Here is a 22,451-nt window from a genome sequence, read left to right on the forward strand (position 1 = left end):
TGCTTATTTGAATAAATTATTTAACTAGTTCAAACCATAATCGATTTATTCATTATTTTAAGCAGTCGTATTTATTTTATATTTGCAATTTCAAGTTAATTAGAAATAAAAACAAATTTTGATATACAATGATAATTATTAATTTTTTATATATTTAAATAATATTATAAACCTAAATAATTGACTTTATATATTCTTTATTCTGCTTGTAAAAATATGCAAAAATTTAGTTAACGATAAAGAATAATAATGGAGTAATATATTATTAATTAAACAATTTTAAATAATTTTCAGTGCATTATAAATTTACACGGGAACATGAAACGGTCCAATTTCGTCGCCTTATAAACCAGTACGTCGGCAACGAAAATTGCTTCTAGGAACATTAACAGTGAAAAAGGAGTATAGCCGACTTGCCTAGCTGTAAACATTGATATTTCACAGTCATAATTTCAAAAGTTCGCAATCTCGTATCCACGCGACATACTTAAATATTTACTTGTAAGACGCCAAACTAACTCCGCACTTTCAAAACGTGTCGAGAGTTTTAACATGTTCATGTGCACAGGTTACCCCAATAAAAGCGTTATACTCGGTAAATTTAATGATTTCGGCGTAGTTGCTGAAAAGCTTTTTTTACCAGCCCGCTAAAACGGTTGTGACACAGCAAGAAAGGGGACAAGTTCATTTTATTGGTGCGGAATTGAAAAAAGATTCGTCGTATACATCCCCTGTGTATTTTTTTATACGGCTGTCAATGCGTTATTTGATTTTCTTTGGGGTTTAATAAAGTATAGGTTACATATATTCTCAATGCGCATTTCGGCAATAAAAACATATTTTATTTATGGCGACGAAGGGAGAAGCAAAGTGCTTTCGATTATGTACCTATGGATCCCCCATTTCACTCACTGAGATGCCAACCATAAGAACTGAACGGATACCTGAAACAATAATTTGTGCATTAGCTTGAGACCATTTGAAAACATTTATTACGTGCATTATTATAAGTATCGACAGATACAGAGTGTTCCTTAAATTATAGATAAGCTATCAAAAGTGATTTAGTATACAACATTTTTGAAGAAAATCTTTTAAAATTTTAGAGGCTAATTTTAAATGTATATGTTTGCCAATATCTTATTGATTATTGAAAATAATGAGATTTCAAAATATAATTCTCACTTCGAAATAGAATAAATTTAACTATTTATTTTTTCTCTTTTATATTTACTATTATATTTTTAAAATTTAAAACTTCAGATAATTGTTTGTATCCCTCTGAATATTATTTAATTATTTACTAAAGAAACGTATCTAAAAAAGGTATTTAGAGAATCATTTCTACACATTTTAATGAAAAACGTTTTTCTCTAAATTATTGAACTACTGGTATATAATTTTATAATAAATTTGGCAAATCTATAAATTAAATATTTTAATAAAACCTTGAAAAATTTTCAATAAGAATAGTACAAATAATAATTTAAAATATTAAGTTTAATTTTACGATTTTATTTTATGTTTTAATTTTTAATATTTATTAATGAAAATATTTTAAATAACATTTTGAAATATATTTAGTTACTTTAATTAGAAATAAAATTTCTGCTCCAAAATTACAGAATTATTTGTATTTAATTTTATAATAAATTATCTCAAATATATAATTAAAATATTTTAGAAAAATTGAGATAAAAAAAATAGTATAAAAATAATATTATTTAGAATATTATATTATTAATTTTAATATTTTTTTTCTGTTGTGTTACATATTTTCTGTTGTGTTCTTAAATCATTTGCGCTAATAACTTTTTATATTAAACATTTTTATGCTGTTTATTATTAAAAATCATCAAATTTCAAAAAAAAAATTGTATTATTTAAAATATTAATACAAGTGTATTATTAAAAAATTTTTTCTGCAAAATTATTTAAAATAATATATTCAATTTTGTTTTTTTTTGTATATTTCAGTTGAATTATACTTTTATATTTATTAAAGAAACGCATCTAAAAAAATATTCAGAAAAATATTTAGATGAATATTTTATTAAAAAATGAATTATATTTAAAATAATATAATTAATTTTATGATTTTTCTGTTTATTTGAAATAAACTAAATTTGAATGTCTTAAATCATATTGCACTAACAAAAATTTATATTAAACATTTTTTGCTGTTAATTATTAAATATAAAGATTATACAAAACTAACATGAATTTAATATTTTATTTTAAAACATTCTTAATATTTTTTTGTGAAATATTGCTGTTTAATTTAACAACAAAAGATTTTATTTTTAATTTCAAGTATATAATTCAATAATTATTTGACATTTTGACGCATATTTTTCATATTTTTTATTATCAAAAAAATAAATTTTTCGTTACATTTTGGTATTAGGTTAGGTTACAGCCATTTAAAGAAAATTTGTATGGTTGCTTAGGGATTAATCTACACCAAAACTTAAATTCTTCAAATATGTTCTACCCACACGAAAGATAACGCAAAAAGGCGTCGACATAATACAATCAGCGTCCCATCCTTAGGGAATTTATTTTAAGTGTCTGACAAAACTGTGAATGGCGAAAGGTAAAAGGCGTCTAAAAGGTGAGAGTGTAATTTACCACGTGGACCGGACGAGGCCTCGTCTCCACAAGGGTTCGACACTCGTTAAATGCATCCGATCGCGGCAGCTGCATTGTTCGAGAAATTGTGGGTTGGCAGTTATGAGGCATTTTCAGGACAATGCGGACGATTTACTCCATTGCACTCGATTCTTGCAATTAATCTCGTGAAATCTGATGAATAATTAAATAGGTTTTAAATGTCTTCAAAATATCATTAATTATTAAGTTTTTGATTTTTGTTAAATTTTATATTATGTAATCAATATTCAGTAAAAGTATCACAGTTTATTTAAAAAATAATTAACAGTTTTGATAATTTTTTGTGTTTTACTTTAGGTATTTTATTATTTACAACTTACCAGAGTAACTTTCACAGATTATCTTTCTAAGGATATTTAATCTCAGCTTTATTAATTTTATAAAATTGTAATACTGATTAACAAATACCCTAATAATTGAATTCACATTATTGTTTAATAATAATTGTTTAATAATTTAGTTGCTAGTCACTATTATTTATATGTAATTATAGTCTATTTTGGACTAAATTACAATAATATAATATATAATTGTGCACGTAATTAATATAAGCTCATAATTCAGTTCGTCCAGAAAACTTATAATCAAATGTAAAGCCCTGTCAATTTTTTTAATTCAATTTTCCTACATCAAATGCTTGAAAATGGAATGTAAACTGTTTTGCCCGTGTCAAATTAGTTTTCGTTTCAACTTTCCGAACTATAATTAAATCAGTTAGCAAGTAAATGAAAATAAATTATCAACCTCACATGAAATACCGTTTTAAAGTCGAACCCGATTTAATTAATCAATTAATTCCGATAGCGGAGCAATTTTCTGCGGAGGCATGAGAGGTTATATCCGCCAAATTGCAAATTTAAGAACCGAGAGCTTTTTGTCATTACACAAACAATCGATAACCGATCATTGTTACCTCAAGCTCTTTAAACTGATTTTCTATGCAAAGCCCTTAACAGCGTCTCCCTTCTCTTCCCGGGCATTTGTAATTCCAGTAATTTATTTGCATTTTATATTTTTCTCACTTTTTTCCTGCACCCTTATAATTATTTATGGACTTCAAACAGTATTTCGTTCCCTGAAATATTTTTGATCGATTGCAGAAAATGGAAAAAGATTATTTTAGATTAAAATTAAAAGAATGAGTTTCCCCAGTGTGTTACAAATTGAACATAAGGTCGATAGATCGTCCGTTATTCATAAATCACAATTGCCTTAAACTTTGTGGTCAACAAAAGGTAATTAATATTAATGAAGTGTTACGGAATGGATCGCAAAGGAAGATATGAAAAACGAGCGTCAAAAAGTCGATTGCGCTGAAAAATGTCAGCTAAATTCCAGGTTTACAAGCGACGTGAAAACACGAAAGAGGGTATTTTAAATATTTTGCTTTAATTAATTACGTCTCGTTTCGTTTAGTCGCCTAAATGAAGTACGACCTTTTAACTAATTTAGTTTACTAGGTTACTTTTACAGATTAGTATTTTAATAATATAATATATTTAATAAAGTACAGACAATCAAAACATGACCTTATTTTTTCAATATAATCAACAATGTTTTACACACAAATTCATTCAACGAGGGATCTTAAAAATAAAGAAAAGATCAACCTCAATTTTGATAATGAAATATAAATAATAATCACATGAAAAAGTAACTGAACTATGTAATGAATGGGGTAATACTTCCAATTTAACATGAGAAATGCAGAAAGCACAACTCCTCTATTATACAAAGAAGGACATCAAAATATCTCTTGAATTAAGACCAGCTTCAACTCATTGTCCAGACAATTGACATAACCTATCCAGTTTTCATTGTATATAATTCGTAATTGTCAAACGCCTAATTTTGTTTTCCTCCCTTAATTTATGGAGAATCCTTTTGTCCAACTTTTTTATAAAAATCAATGCATAAAACCTTTTTGATAACATATTGCACGAAGATTTTCTAAATGTATGAAGGGAAAACGTAAATTATAAAGTTGGAGCATTAAACAGCTATCAAATAATATATGCAGTTTAAGACAAAATATTAAAATATAATAATTTTTTTTTAATTAAATCATGTAAATTACTTTTTCCTGTACCTAATATTAATATAAGTCAAACATGGAAGTAACTCCCAAAGCAATAAATGTGTTCAGGTCAAGACTAAATACAAAGTGAAATAATACGGTGCAATTACGACCAGAGGTTGGGTCAGTCGGTCCTCACGGCACTGTATGTACATGGAAGTTGTCAACACTGCGGCACGACCAGCCAGTTAATTATGAAAGTTAAATTCAGACGTGACACGAGACTGCAAAGGGGTGACTGGTTTCAGGAGGGTGCAGCTATTACGTTGCGAAATTGATCTAACTGTTAGAAAGTGGTGCATTTACTGCGTTACCGTATTGTTATTCGCATTTTGAATCGTTCCAAGTGCACAATTGTACCAGACCATGCACATGCAGCCATTTGAACTTCTTGAACCGTTGAGTTTTCAATGAACTTCCCATTGTTAATGTTGACCATTGACTAAAAGCTTCTCATATCGCTAACTCCGTTATTGCACGTCTTTGATGGGTTCACTCATCGATGACTAATTCACTTGCGAGAAAATTAATCTTACATCTCCAAATTTACTGTTTGTGATTTTATAATTGGTTTTGGTTAAGCTTCATTTAAAAGACTCAAATGAATTCTACTAATCTACAAAACTTTTAGTATCTGAGTAAAGATTTACAGTGATCAAAAGTATGGAATAAATTTGAATTTATTTTTCAATTCATTAGACTTCCACCATATACAGTACCAAACAAAAGTAAAGCAACAAGCATACCTATTTCTTATTATATTAACCCTTATTTATTAATCAGCTTTTCAAAATTAACTAGAGAATGTTTTTTTTTTCATAATTTCAAATAATAATTCTTACATTTAAAAATAAACCTGGTGTTTTTACTCTTTTAATTCCATTGGTTTAAAGACAGCCATCTTATTTCATAAGTTTTTAAGAACTTTTATTAAGTTAACTCTTGTAGTTTATAAATCAATTGATTTAGAGATAATTATTTTTGAAAAGATTGATATTAACTTTTTATAACTATTTATCAGAAATGTATTTTTGCATTGATTGCATTGATTCAGTCTAGTCATTATGAAAATTTACGATTTGATTTCTCAAAACTTCTTATAAATATTTGTTTTTAGCCATCTTTACATCTTGGTGTAACAAATTTTCTATAAATCTAGATTATCAAAACTAATTAATTTCTTAAAACTATTCCATACTGTTGATATCATTGGGTTTTTATATTTTCGACATTATGTATCAGTACATTTTTAATTCATCAAATCCCCAAAAAAGTATTTGTAATGTTTTGTGACATTTAATACTTGTTTATATTTTGAACTTGAAACTTAATGAATTCTCTCAAATTTTATTATAAAGAGAGAATTTTTTCCACATTAAATTGCTGTTTTAAATTAATAAATAACATTTAAATGACAGCACACATTTTAATATTATCTTAAATACTTCTTCTTATTAATTAAATAAGCTCCATAAGGTTTTTTATATAAAAATAATATAATTACAGAATAATTTCAGCACTATTCAAAATTACCTCGTGCCCATAACGTCTCACATAAAGTATAGTTGACAATAAAGCAAGAAAGTTTTATTTAAAGAACAATTTCTTTAAAACGTGAACTCGCCGCCAGCTCATTTGATTTATTATTAATTTTTCGTGTTCTTATTTCGCATTATGCATTTTATTCTTTGTTCCCTTGGCTGAACTTTCGCCGTGCATCTTAACTGATTTATTGTCTGAGTAATATAACTCATTTCTGTGTTTTCCCGAATTTATTGTTATGTAATGTTTGCCTGTTATAATGACGTTGAAGGAGCGGCACAAACAGGTATAATTTATGTGCTTTTGAGCAAACTTTTAAATTAACACAAACACACAGTGATAAAGTGGACAAAATGGCTTTACAATTAAACGTCAAAGTACTTGGAAATTGGCGGTAATTAAATGATGATTTTAATGGCGACTATTGAGTATTGTTAACGTCGAGTGGGAAATTTAAAGGGCTCATTAACAATTAAAAACCGGGCAATATATTTGTCTTCTCGCTCCCATGGCAGGACTCCACCCTGAATGAATAAAGCTCTCCGAGAGCAATTTGTCGACCGACTTACCGTGACCTATTGCTTTTATTGTTTTGAATAATAATTCGGGCTGCCCTGGAGATCCAGTTATTAAGGCTATTTGTGTTGTGTTAACCGCAATTCGTCATTACCAAATCATTCATTGTCAGTTATTCAATTAGCTTAATTGTTTCGTATGTTAACAAAGAAATTTTAATTATCCACGTCTTAAATAATTAAAATATGAGTGTCTCTAAAATAGGTGGTCACAATTTGAGAGGAGGTAGAATTTATTCATTAAAGAAATATTTTTTTTTTCTAACGTTTCTCCTGTATAAAATATAGCACAACACAATAAATTTAAATCTCAAAATTTATTTTGTATCACTTAACCTTTGTTCTAATATTTATTATTTTAAAATACATATTTAAAATTCAATGTAGTGAATAATGATACCGTAGAGTAGATTCTGGGAGCTCTCATATCTTTCCCGCCTTATTTTCTGTGCCACTCAATATTTTTAAAAACAATTGAATTTTTCATGTAATTAACACAATCTAGAAAAAAAGGTATTCTTGATTAAATTTGATTATAGCGGTCGTTTTTGAGATTTTTCAATTTTAATACATACCGCTAAAATAATTATCGTACAAAAATTCTAAGTAAGATGATATGTTTATTAACACTAGGTGAATGTGAAATTAAATATTATACTCGCTAGTATTATTTATGCAAAAAATATTTTGAAAGCAAAATCTATAGTTTGTCTAAAATAAATATAATTACAATTAATTAATTATTAATTAAATATTAATTTATTGAAATATTATTTAAAAATAAAATTTTTTGATATAAACGAATATGCACATTTTGTTTTAATTGATAGTGTATCCACATTTATTAACGATTGTTATTTCAAACTGCATATAAACAAAGTCAACGTAAATTTATTTAATTAAAAAGTTGTTGATGTGCAGTTTCGTATTAAATTAATTATTATATTAATTTAATGTTATCATTAAATCATTCCAAGTATTTTTTATGATTCAATTATACCGGAATAATTAATAAACTAAACTCCATTCAAACTAGGTACGAAGAAAAAAACAAAATTTGGTTGAATGATTAACACGTGATCGTAACTGATAGATAATGTTTCTTATTGGTCAGTTTGGAAGGGAGATTATTTGGATATAATCAGTATTAAATACGCCTCTATCTATTATTTATTTCACGCCGTACCTTTTGTGAATACATTCTAGACATATACAAGTACAAAAAATACATTTTTCTAATCAATTTATTCCTCTTTTAATTTGTTAAACTAGTTTATGAACAGTAATTATTATAGTAAATAATTTTTACCTTTAGTTAAATATAAATTTTAATAAATAATGAATTATAATTTGAAATTAAATATATAGTCACTGCTCAGGGAAAATTATATAATTCGACAGAGATCTGTTAATAAAATAATTAAAAAAATTATTTATGCGTATTTATTTGTCTATTTTGGAATTAATAATTTCATTTTTCTAATGAATTTATTAGTCGTACCTTATATGAATACACTATAATATTATTTATGAAACTTAAGTAGTAGTAATTAAACAATACTTTTTAGTACTAATTTTTGTATAAAATACATTGTACAATTCGTAATTATTTAACGTCAAAAATTGTAATTTACATAAAGTTACAAGGAAAGCAAAGAAACAAGAAAAATTATTTGAATTTAAAAAATGGAATACGAAATATGATCCGACCGAATATCGCTGACTGAATAAAACTTTTCCCGTATTTTCTCCAGTCATATTTCACGGCGTGCGCGAAAAGACAAATTTCGGCAAATGATTTAAAACTTTTTTACTTGTTGTCCCCCTTTTTCTTTACACATGTCACGCGTGTTTGTATTTTTTGTCGCGCCATCCGAAAGTGGTAAGCCCCAGATTAATAATGGGCCATATAACATGGCAAGAATGAGCTGAGCTGGTTTATTGTGCTACGTCCGTGACATGTCTCAAGTAAATTATTACCCAGACCGGAAATGCTAACTGAATCGGAGACAAACCCTCCAAGTAACTCGTGTAAGTCACGAGGCATGTCTCTCGAATATGATTAATAAATGAAATCACATCTGATGGCGTCTCCGACGTCGTCTGTCAACGTGGAACGGAAGTCGATACAATTGCAGTTTATGGATTCGGCGACTTACAATGCGCCCTTGTTGGAGTGCCATACAAGGAGGTCATTCAGTTTAACGAGTTAATTTACTGTCGGATGGTTGTAATGGGTGCGGTGGCAATTAACTGTTTATTACTCGACTTCGACCCGATTATATCACTTGTACTGTTAAGAACCAACCCATCTAATATCCCCCATATATATTCATTGTAAATGTTGTCTAGGTATACTAATTTATTTAATAGCTATTCAAGTTAAAAAAGAAAACAATAGATTTGAATTACTATTATTCCGCTGTTATAAACCAATCTGGACCATTTGAGATATCTACTAGGACTGGACGTTGAGATTTGTGGATTCTTAAAAAGTTGTATGTCAGCAAAGAAAACACTTCTACGAAAGAAGAACATCGCAGCCTCTCTAAAATTTGTCTAAGAGCACATTGGGTGGACAGTGAACGACTGGACAAAAATTGTTTGGTGTGACGAATTCAAGTTTATTCGTTTAACAGGGATGCTATTGTTCATATTCGACGTCCGAAAGATGAACGATTGAATAAAACATGCATAAAGCCAACTGTTAAACATGGGGGAGGATCTGTGATAATAAAATAAGTTTTTTATTTGTTAAATAATAATAATAAAATATTCCAAATTTTTGTCCAGTTATATTTTTTTAAAACTAATATAAAAAATAATTGAAGCAAAAATAATAAAATAGCACGAAAGTTGTACTACTAAAACAATTTCAATGTTCAAGAGGTAAAATTACACGAATTATGGCCAATACTGTACGCTCGTAGTAAGTAAAATGATGGTGTTTTATGAATTTATAAGTAAAACTTAATTATGAAACGAATGAACCATGAAAGTTTTATCTTGTCCTTATAATTTGTTTTATAAAGGGTGTTTCATAACTTATCCGAAATTTTTTAACCAGATATGCACTTCTAAATAATAAGACGAGTTCTTAAAAAAATTCTAATTATTTAGAAGTGCATATCTGGTTAAAAGATTTTGGATAAGTTATGAAACATCCTGTATATTTACTGTAGTATTATGTTATTTAGTAAAGCGGTTTACTATAATATAATATGTATACAGATAAATAAATACTAAAATAATTATTTTGTTTATACATTAATGACTATTAATAATTGTGACAAACAAATATCTTGGTTAAATACGAATTGTAACCTTTTCGATAACCTATATTTAATGGCAGTTATTCCCCGTTTTATCATTTATATACCAAACTCAGTTATTTTTCAAGTATTGTAATGTGTATTAATATTAGAATATAATGAGGTAATTACATATAAATTCACCTATTAAATGGGTAACTGTAAATCCATTGATTTGTATTACAGGTGCTGTTGCCACTACATAATGAAAATTTATTACATACTAATTCTTATCAATGTTGTTTCATGTAAGAGACCAATAGATATAATACGAGTGAGTTCAAACCTGATTTTTTATTAATTTAATTTAATTATCTCAATATTTCAGCAACATTTAGCTAGTACCCAGTTACCTATCATAGAATCGTTACATATAAGTACTACAGTCAATAATAGATTTGCGGAGACTGAAGTGAAAAGTGTTGTTGTCAATAAATATTATGCGGAGAAACAGGCGACTTTTTCCGTTATATTGCCGGAATCAGCTTTTGTAACTAGTTTTGTGATGGAAGTGAATGGAGATGTGTATAAATCCAAAGTGGTGGACAAACAAATAGCAAACACTCAGTACACACAGGTATTTATTTAATAAGGAAATAATAAAAATGTCAAATGTGTGTTATTTTAGTCTCACCCGTATCTAGGGGCACAAGTTAGCACAAGAGATTCGAACGAGTTCGACATAACAGTCAAGCTAAAACCAAGAACGTCAGCAGTATTTAAATTATCTTACGAGGAACTACTAGAACTAAAGAACTCTAAATATGAAATAATATCAAATATATTTCCGAAACAATTTGTAGAGGACTTGGAAGTTGATATCGTTATTAAAGAAGACGAAGGCATTTCGTATATAAATACACCATATTTTAGATCTGGAAATGAAATATACAACAGCTCTGGAGTAGACTCGGGTGCGAATATAACGATTCTAACAAAAAATTCTGGACATATTAAATTACGTGCGGGAATAATGAAACAAGTCGAATTAGCGTGCAACGGACTCAGGACCGCTGATAGTTTTGCAGGACAATTCGTTGTAGAATATGATATTGTTAGATCAGCACAAGCGGGGGTAATACTTAATTTAATGGTGTTGCATGTAGAAACGTGTGTTTTTTATTTAGATATTGGCCGACGATTATTATTTTATAACATTTTTCTCTCCAACAAACTTGGCCCCTCTTCGGAAACACATTATATTTATATTGGATGTCAGTTGGAGTATGGGACAAGAAAATAGACTGACACATTTAAAAGATGCAATGGAAATTATATTACCGATGATATCTACTGAAGACATATTTCATATTATTTCTTATGCTAGAAGAGTGACTGTATGGAATATAGAAGATAAATCAACCAAAGCATTTGAATATTCGGGGGATAACTACAACAATGGATTAATACCTTCTCTTCAAGTAAGCATTTAATAATTTTTATATTAAAAATAAAAATAAACTGAGGAGAAATCAACTTAAAATAATATTAAAATAACAGTTCATATACATTTACTTTTTAGGCTACCACTTTACCCGAAGGAGTAAGTGGAACTGCGGAGAATATAAACAAGGGAATAGACATTATAAAGAGTTTTACAAATGGTGATAATACAAATATTATTGGTGCTCTAACAGTTGGGTTACATTTAATTAGCAAAGCGAACGAAAAATATTTGGATAAATTTCAACCAATTGTGGTTTTTCTTACCGATGGATTACCTGTAGGAGCTATGTCTGATACTGAAAGAATTGTTTCAATTGTAAATATTTAATAATATTTTATAGAATTGTTTTAGTCCAATCTATTCTATTTCAGTATACACAACAAAATACACTAGAAGTTCCAACTTATACTATTTCACTAGGAAATGGAGCAAATAGAACTTTTCTGGAAAAACTTGCAGTGAGTAATGGGGGATACGAAAAACATATTTATGAAGGCGTAGATAAAGCGATGCAGTTGTCTGGATTTTATAAAGATATTTCTACACCAGTTCTAAAAAAAATTAATTTTCCCAACCTCAGTGGACTCAGTGGCATAACAAAGGCCAATTTTCCCTTATTTTTTAAGGGATCCGAAATTAAAATTGCAGGAAAAGGTGTGCTTATTGACATTTATTTAATTATGTATGTAATAATTTGTTTTAGGTGCCATTTGGAAATTGACGAAGAATAAATCAAATTTCACAATATCTGGTAAAGGCAACAATGGCACAATAACATATAAACCTTCCATGAAAATTCCGTCCACAAAACTGGATCGTCTTTGGGCTTATCTTACTGTTAAGCAATTGCTCAAATCTCGTCTTGTGTCTAATAACCCAGATATAACTCAGCAAGCAATTAATATTTCACTCACATATTCACTTGTGACAGACGTTACAGCCTTGATTGTTAGAGAACCATCTGGACCAGAAAGTTCAATAGACATAAGGACTGCATTTAGTGGACCTAGACCGACAGTTGCGCAAAATCCAATGTGCCGTAAAATAAGTTAGTATTAAATAAATATCGGTGAAATTATATTAGGCTCACCCATTAAATATATTTTTAGCATGGCCTACGCCTTCTAATATTCCAAAAAGTAAAACGTTTTTTACTACAACGCCCAAGACAACTACTACAACAGTATCTACAACTAAATCAACAACTAAAACAACCACAACGCCTACAACAACAACAACAACAACAACAACAACAACAACAACTTCAACCACACCCACGCCAGTAACAACCACTGTAATTCCAACGACTACTAAAAAGGCTGATACTCCTACGTTCCCTCCGACTGATCCTCCAACTAATCCCCCAACTGCAGCTCCAGTTACCACTACTAGTCAACAAACTATTATAACAACACCTACAACAACGACGCCAAGAACAACATCAGCACCAATTACTACAACACCGATCACCACAACTACTCCAAAGGAAGATATAAATCACAAGCCATGTAAGTAACTAAGAATACAATGAGGAACGATCTAAACCATTACTGATATTAGTGGACTGTCATTTTCCAACTGCGGCTGGGCCATGCGATAAATTCACTGTGAAGTGGACTTACAATCTTTTAAGCGGTGAATGTGAAAAATTCCTTTATGGTGGTTGCTACGGTAATGACAACAGGTTTAACTCGAAAGAAGCCTGTGAAAAGACCTGCGTTAAGATGGACGCTTTTGGTGAGATTTCACTTGTTTATTTATGTTTTTTTTGGACTAAGTAGTGAATAATATAAATATGATTTAATGTTATGACTTTTTGCAGATAAGTGCACTATTCCACCTTCAAGTGGTATATTCTGTGGAAACAGTAAAGTAGAAACGGTGTGGTATTACGATGAAAAATTAAAAAAATGCAACACAATGTTTTATAAGGGATGTGGGGGTAACCCGAACAAATTTAAATCTAAAAATGAGTGTGAAATGGAATGCATTTTGAATATAACAAAGTCTGATGGTAAATTAATGAGCTTAAACCTGCAAAGTACATTCATATGAATATTTTTAGATGAATGTAAAATTACCCCGGACATCGGCAACACATGTCAAGGAAAACCTAAACGAAGATATTATTATATAGGTGATAAGTGTACAGCTAAAATATACTATGGGTGTGACGATAAGAAGAAAGGATTTGAATCCATTGATAAGTGTCGTATGGCTTGTGTACACACAGGTGATTAGCTTACAAAAATTATTGATGGAAAGATTAATTTTTGAAATTTTAGAACAATGTGGATTAAGTGCAGATCCAGGACACTGCCGCAATCATAGTGTAAAATATTATTACGATAAAGTTCAAGGAAGATGTTCAGCATTCTGGTACGGGGGATGTGGAGGAAATGGAAATCGTTTTGAGACAATAGAAGAATGTGAAGACAAGTGTCAAAATGTTATGTCTATAGGTATTCTTATACATTAGCACAAATGCCAAAGAAAGTTACTAATTTTTCTTTTTTCAGAAAAATGTAAACTTCCAAAATCTAAAGGACCCTGTACAAGTTTCGTATCCAGATGGTATTTCGATATTTCAGAAAATGAATGTAAACCTTTTGATTATGGTGGCTGCTTTGGGAACACAAACCGCTTTATTTCCAAAGATGCCTGTCAAAATGAATGTCAAGTACAAATGAACTAAAACATACTGATTAAACTACTTATACTTATAATAATATTTATATTTATAATAATTTAAATAAAATAAAACAAAGGCTATGAAATATATTAGAATTTTAATATAAAGTCAAAATAATTTAACACTTTCATTTACTTTTAAATTATGCAACGTTTACAAAATCTATGCAAATAATTCATGAAATTTAAACCACTTGTAAAATGAATACCGTGATTTATAGATTTAGACTATATTATCCTAGAATTTATAAAAATATCTACATAAAATACGTCGAGTGACTCAATTTTTAACAAAAATTATCCACTGGAAATTATAGTTCGTGTAACTTATCGATCCACAATTTTTTAATTTACCGGTCATACAAATTTTCTGCATTACGAATTTTATAAATCAGTATTCATTGCTGCCAACCAAGCTGTGAAAAATAATTATAACCAAAAAATAGGTTTATTCATAGTTTATTTTCCATGTCGTTTTCCACGAAACATAACGTGTCGTATGGTACAAATACATATTCATTTGGATACATTATCAGCTGGTTAAAAACAGGAAAACCACTTGCTTAACTTCTGTAATCAACGAAACCATGGTGTTGCTTTTTCAACTTGCACAATCACTTTTTGAATTTATCAACAGTGCTAAGCTTGGAACGGTATGTTTATTAATTCGTACCCAAATACAGCAGGAAAGATCATCATATGTCGCATAATAAAGCACTTTAAAGCACATAATCCTACTTAATCGGTTTTATTTACAATTTAACACGGTTGCAAGTGCGATGTTTGGCTTCAACATAGTCCGAAATGTATATAATATGTCCTTTTGGCTGGAAATTACGGCACGGGCTTTGTCGGCAATAAATCAGATTTATGAAGGCAAATCTGGGATAATTAATGCGGAGTTTATTGAAACTGGGAGGAAAGTGAAGAGAAAACAAACGGATTTATTATAAAAATAAGCAGAATCGCGTTGGTGTTTTAGACACGGCCAGAATAAAACGGACTTACAAGGTAAATGGAAACAGTGACGGTATTTCTTTAATTTTTTAATCAACGTTTACATTTTCTTTCTTTATTGTCCATCCATTAATTGATGTTAATTGGACTCAATATTAAGCACTGAACTGTGGATAGAACCCTAAATTTGTGGCCAAAATTACAAATAATTTTTTCAAAACCAAGTAAATTATATTCTGATTACAATTATATATTAATTTCTTGTAAGTTTTACAACAATAGTTATAAGGTACACAGTTTTTAAATAACCATTTAATGACAAATTAACCATTGAAAGCAAGTACTTTAATTAATGTAAAAAACATGATTTTAACATTAATTAACGTAGTTGTAATCTACCTTCTAGAAGACCACTAAGATGTCCACTTCTTCTTAATAGAGATATAGTATAAAAAGTTTCAAAATTGATCTCATTTTTCCAAATGGGTTTTTATGGACACAGCAATATTTAATCATTTGGTTGTGGTGTTTGTAAAAACCTCCGATGACAATGTTCTCCGTACCTAGGATCATGTGGTTATCACGCAACTAAATTTGTTTATGTTCTTCTGAACCTAGTTTGAATGAAGTATAGAATTACCTTTTTCAGAGAAATATCTTTTAATTTTACAGATATTCAAATTTTATGAAAATTATGATAAATAATGTAAATTATAAAATAAATTAGTATTTTAAAATAAAGTCAAAATAATCTAACACTTTTAATTACGGTTAAAAATATTACATGGGATCATGTGCTTATCACGCAACTAAATTTGTTTATTTTCCTAGTTTAAATGAAGTATATCTTTCAATTTTATAGATATTCAAATTTTGAAGTCGAATTATGAAAACTTTAATTTTTATGTATAAAAAACTATGTATAATTTCTTGTGTGATCGTTAAATCATCCCACTGTATATTGCACTAAGTAAAGGATTATAACCAGATAATTGTTATACATTTAGAAACTTGCAGGAATCATTTTTTATTTGATTCTTCCCCATATTAAATCTTAATCTTAAATTTTAATTAGAAGAAATTTTTAGTAAGTATTTTGTTATAAAAAGTCATTATGAATTTTTAATAAAAGAAGAAAAGAAAAAGACGAGTTTAAAAACAATACTTTCTTGGCATTTTCATAAAAAACATACATAGTCATGCAATTTCAGATTGTTTGAAACCAGAATTTGAGAGCACAACATGTATGCCAATTCCTTGTCTCATTCAGGTTGACAGGTAAGCAGCATTCCTAATATACCGAAAAAATCCAATAAAACATGTGAGTCACGTCAACGCAAAATCTTTAATAATTCACATCGATTCTTGCGTGTCTCCTTGCGCAATATCGGGACTCGGGCATACGTAGACTTAATCTGTAAAAGTATAGTTACGCTTTCGATGTCTTTGAAATATACTAAATGACAAAGAAATTACATCATCAGGAAGGGGTGTTCAAATTTAATATACCTTTGGTATAGCAAGAAGTAAACGATTAAAATTTGGTAATGTTTGGTGTAAGTAAACATATTTTTTACCACAATAAATTTTGAAAATGGCGTTCAGAAACCGATTTTCGACAACTATATCTTTGACTGATGAGTGGTTAGAAGAACAAGGGCTAACTGCTGAACATCGAAGACAACTACAGTGACATCCGCTCGTCTTCTCTGATAGATCTCGATTCTGTTGGGGTGGATTTGACACGCGAAAAAGAGTCAGACGACGTCGGGGAGAAACACGACAACCTCAGTTTGATGTTGAGTGACATGTACACCGAACGATGGGCGCTATGGTATGGGGTGCTATTGCTCATGAAAGTAGATCATCATCTTTATTAAAGGCAACTGACAGCGCAACATTATCTCCAGGAAGTAGTGAAGCCGAATATTTTTCCTTACCTTTATCGGACCAATATTTCATCAATATAATGCTCTAACCAATGTTGCCAGAGTTAGTTTAAACTTTTTTGAAAAAAACCCATGTGAATTTGATGCCATGACTAGCCAGATCCTCCGACCTTTCAGCCATAGAACATCTTTGAGATATGATGAGTAAAAGCTATGAAATTTACCTCAACCTCCACAGACTTTGGAAGGTTCTAGGATATGAAGTCCAGGTAGGTTGGGGTACTATACTTCAAGAGCAAATTGCCCAACTCATAGAATCAATGCTAAGACCTGTTGGGGACTGTTTAGGTAACATCGATAGACTAACAAATAATTAACTAAATTATTATATATAATCTAAAATCTTTGATATTTTGTTTTCAAATTTTAATCGTTTACTCTTTGTTATAACACCAAAACAATATTAAATTTGAACACACCCTGCAGTTGCAGTTTCTTTGTCACTGAGTATATAAACCGTTAAAATCTTAAGGGGTCGTAAATTGTTAAAAAACTATCCAAACCCTACGCGTATTTAGAAGGTGCACACCTGGCGCCTGTAAAAACGGGCCTCGGTGCGTCGCGACGCCGACTTCTTAATTACGAACGGGTTGCGTACGATTTCGATTCGGGTACACGAAATTTCGTTTTAATGGGGGCCCGATTAGATTCGGGAATGCGTCTTTCGGGCCGTCGCCAAAGATTTAGGACCCGAAAGTGGTGGGGCAAAGATTCAAGATTATGCGCGAATTGTTATGAATGAAATTGATTTAATCTAGCGAATGTTTCGTGATTACTTCATTCCAAACCGTTAATTAGAAATCACGAAAATTATAAACGGATAATTAAAACGGTGGAATTGTAACATGGAATATCATATGACTGTTTTCATTATCCTTTAAACCAATTCGAAACGAATCGATTGCTGAAACAATGACTAATTTCAGTGTAGTGTGCAATTTTTTCTCTGTCAAGCTACGTGATTACTTCATCACCACCAAGTACGGGATGCAGCATTTTGCCATTTAATAAATGAAAACTTCGCCACAAAGCCAATCGAAAAGCCAAATTTGATTATTCGTACTGGTATGGCCATTGTGAACGAGACTTGCAGCTTCGTTATAATCGAAACTTACATGTTGCAATATGAAATCGTCGTCGTTGTTGTTGTTACTTTATAAATGCACTCGGATTTATCCGGGAAAATGTTGGAAGAAATAGTAAATACATCTCTCAATTTTTATAAAAGACGGGAATATATAATTAAATGAAAAATCCATAGAACTTTCTGAATTGTAATTTTAATTAAATGAACATTTGGTCGAATGTTTGTCTAATTAGTTATATATTCATATTTAGAGAAGAGTAACCAAAGATCTGAGACAAAAATTGGGCAAAAAAATACTGGTACTCTTTATTATATTTAACATCGTCGTCAAAATAAAAACTAACAGAAAAGTTAAAGCTTTATAAAACTATAAACTTTCCTTCTAATTAGCCCTCTAATTATAAATGTGTTTACTGATAAACGAACGTAATCTTTTAGGCACCTTTAAATCACGTTTACCTACCAATTAACACGTTTTAAAAGGCCGACATCTGGCGAAGCCAACATAAGATCACCATAAAAAATGAGCTACGGGAGCTTTAAGAGTGTTAAAGCAGCCTGAAATATATGGTGCTGAAAGGGACCAACTGCCGCACTGAAAAACAGTCTTGTTATCAAATTTGTTTCCCTTGCACATTCGAAATGGTGTACGCCCGTGAATTGATGACGATGTAGAGGGTAAATAATGTTACTGGCCATGATGATTATTCATTTTGTTTGGCTAATGTAACGTGTGTATGGTGCATATTTATTTCATTAAATTTAAATAACAATGTTAAAACAGTGGAAAAATATAAATTAAACATATTACAATTTACATATGTCAATAATTGATGTATTTTATAATTATAATAAAATATAGAAATACAGACGACATGAACAAATTAAATTTGCGTTTGTTTCAAAAAGATCGATATTAATTCGTAAATGAATATGCATAATAAATGTAAAATAAATAAATATTCGTTTACATTACATTTATTTATAAAAATTGTCTTCTCAGATTATTAAAATTTCGATACAATATATAAACAGAGCCAATGTCCACGGGACACATAAATATTTTTAAATTATTAAACGCCGATTAATACCCTAACAACTATAGATATATAAGGTAAATTATTTTTTAATTTAATTTAAATCGATTTTTCTAGGTTTTCCTTGCACACTTTGTATATATTTACATTATTTATGTTAACATATATGTATATACCCATTTAAGTAGGCTAATGTCAATGTGATCATTCCACAAAACTAATAAATATCATTTTTCTCTTATTTTCTTTCAAAATTTGTTCAAAACAATGGAAGTTATCTTAAATAATAACTTAGTAAAAAACAAAATGTGTCTTTATTATAGAAGATACGAAGTTACTACAGAAAAATTCAAGTTAGTCTCAATTTAGTATTAGTTTTTAAATTATCTGGAAGATATTACGAGTTTCTACATGTATTCGAAAATATCCTCATGCAAAACATAACACATTTAAGATTTACTCAATGGCATCTATCCATTAAGAAAGGCGACAAAATGGCTCAACCTCATCAAGCCAATATTCCCAGAAGAATCGTCAATTTCTCGAGCCGTTGAGCATCAGTAACAATTGTAGTCGTTATCGTCTAGACCGAACGGCCGACATATTAAAAATATCGCGCATAAACTCGAAGGAAAATGTGCCTGTTTACCGATATCTCATACAGCTCATGCGACATGGGATATCCACATCGCCGATGGTGAAATTGCAGCGGGCGACGACGCTAAATTACCCTTCACAGGACATTTGCTGATCACCTAGGCGTCGAAGTAAAGAAAAAAAAACGCGTCATCCGACAGTTCATTCGTATTCACGAGACAAGCGTCGCAACCGTCATCGTCGCCGTAAATTTGTATGACAAAAAGGATAAGAACTCGTCCGAACATCGATCCCGTCGCACACATTTCACGGATATGGACAGGAAAATACGGCGACGCGTGCAATGAGACGATGCCGCGGGTCGTTTCGTCGTCGATGTGCAATTTAAAATTTTATATGCCAAATTTATTTTTATGTAACGCGATACCGTCGTTGTGAAGGCCCGCGCTTTATAACTTGGCACTTCGCAATCGGCGGCCATATTATATTTATTGTTTAGAGGTTTCAGTGTGTGTAACAGGAATTTTATTAATCTAACGTATTAAATACGTCTTTAATGGTAAATAGGGAAATTTTTCTGATAAGCCGGTGGTATTAGACCTTCTGGAAGCCCTCTTATTTTTTATGTTTATCTGTTGCTCAGAGGTTGGTACTTTTCTGAGAATTTAGGTTAATTTATATTTAAAAGGAAAAAAAACATCATCATTTAGAGAAAATATCGTATATATAATTATAATAAAAAACAGCTCAAAAGTTGTCTAGATATATAAATAAATATCTTAAATGCATCTTCAATTGATAAATTAGAAGGAAAACTTATTTTTTCTGGTAAATTTTTGGTGTTAGATTTCGTATTAGCGACCTTAGAAACTTCTTTTTGATGTTTGTTTGTTCATACACTGGATTTAAGTGATAATTTAGAATCTTATATTTAAAAAAATATATATATTCTACTCCAAGAAATTATCACACCACACCAATAATAATTGATTATTATTAATAAACATAGACATAAACCTATATACATACACTTTGTACATTTATTTAAAAATAGGTTTTTATTTATAATTGTTATTGAATTAAAAATTAACATAATTGGTTGTTTAAAAAAAAATAAATTTAAACTTAATATGAAATATTTTCACCTCTATTACGAATGACCATATTTTACAAAATTTAGAGTAAAACACGTTCCACATCCTCTAAATTATTCGGACAGGCTTAAACGTCTCCAAAGAATGTTCTAGATATATTCTATTGGATTGAGATCTGGACTGCAAGGTGGCTGGGATCGACCACTAATCCCAACACCAGCAAAATAATTGGAATTTATAAAAGGGGCATATGGCACGACATGTTCTTATAGAATGTTCAAAATGTAATGCTCATCATTAAAGTTCCCATTATTCATCACAATCAAGTCGGTAGGTGCTTTTAAAAAAAATTAAATCCTCGTCGAATAGTCGAACACCGTTTTCTAACTGAAACTCTAAACTTGTTGTAGTCACAAACCGTCTTAAACAATGTATTATTTACTACATTATAGTAAATACACTAAAATTTACAAAATTATAGGTGGTGCGTTAATTTCTTTGAGCATCGAAGGACTTTAAAAGAAACATCAGAAAATTCATCAATTTTATAGAAGAGTCATTATAGTTTCCATAACAGCTTATGTAAAAAAGTATATGAGATACAGAAACAAGGTGTTAGCAGGAATATCTGTATTAACTATTAAAAGTTTATGTATTATAACATTCAGGTGAGAAAAGCTGCACCCCGCACTTCGCCAAAACGGTATAACAATTACATGGGAATTTCGGGCTCATTTTGGGCTAATTTCGGCCCAAAAGTAAAAATTTTGGGCTCGAAAAATAACCGCTTTTTTTCATTTTAAAGTGCGGGGTGTAGCTTTACCGTAAAGCTACACCCCGCACTGAGTTTCAAAGGCTGGGGCTATCGAATCAAAAAAATTTGCATGCAGGAATTTCGGGCTCTTTATGGGCTCACGAATGGTCAAAAGAAAAAAAATGTAGCTCAAAAAATAATGGGTGATTTTTAAAATTTTAAGATTTCTACGTACTTGCACTTTTCTCATTGACATTACACGGTTAATTCTGTCGATTCCGAAGTGTTCTTGGTACTGAAATTTCGGGCTCTTTAAGGGTTAATTTCGGCCCAAAAGAAAAAATTTTGGGCTCGAAAAATAACCGTTTTTTTTTTTTATTTTTAATGTGCGGGGTGCAGCTTTACCGTAAAATTAGACTCCGCGCTGAGTTTCAAGGGGTGGGGTTATCGAATCAAAAAATTTTATATGCAGGAATTTCGGGCTCTTTACGGGCTCACCAATGATCAAAAGAAAAAATATGTAGCTCAAAAAATAATGGGTGATTTTTGAAATTTTAGGATTTCTACGTACTTGCACTTTTCTCATTGACATTACAGGGTTAATTCTGTCGATTTCGAAGTGTTCTTGGTACTGAAATTTCGGGCTCTTTAAGGGTTAAT

The 22,451-nt window shown here is 30.1% G+C and overlaps 2 protein-coding genes across 2 annotated transcripts in view; one reads left to right on the forward strand and one right to left on the reverse strand.

Annotated features, from left to right (window-relative positions):
* LOC109595755 (protein artichoke) overlaps nt 1-22,451 on the reverse strand; it is a 145,956-nt gene that overhangs the window by 102,088 nt on the left and 21,417 nt on the right. The window lies entirely within an intron of this gene.
* On the forward strand, nt 10,283-14,393 carry LOC109595756 (inter-alpha-trypsin inhibitor heavy chain H3). The gene is made up of 14 exons (XM_020011176.2): nt 10,283-10,302; nt 10,365-10,452; nt 10,507-10,755; nt 10,807-11,253; nt 11,306-11,599; nt 11,701-11,940; nt 11,997-12,279; nt 12,329-12,673; nt 12,735-13,133; nt 13,186-13,362; nt 13,448-13,639; nt 13,691-13,858; nt 13,911-14,087; nt 14,145-14,393. The coding sequence occupies exons 1-14, from the start codon at nt 10,298-10,300 to the stop codon at nt 14,318-14,320; spliced, it is 3,240 nt and encodes a 1,079-aa protein (XP_019866735.2). The 5' UTR covers nt 10,283-10,297; the 3' UTR covers nt 14,321-14,393.

Source organism: Aethina tumida, chromosome 3, assembly GCF_024364675.1.
Source record: "Aethina tumida isolate Nest 87 chromosome 3, icAetTumi1.1, whole genome shotgun sequence".
Lineage (NCBI taxonomy): Eukaryota > Metazoa > Arthropoda > Insecta > Coleoptera > Nitidulidae > Aethina > Aethina tumida.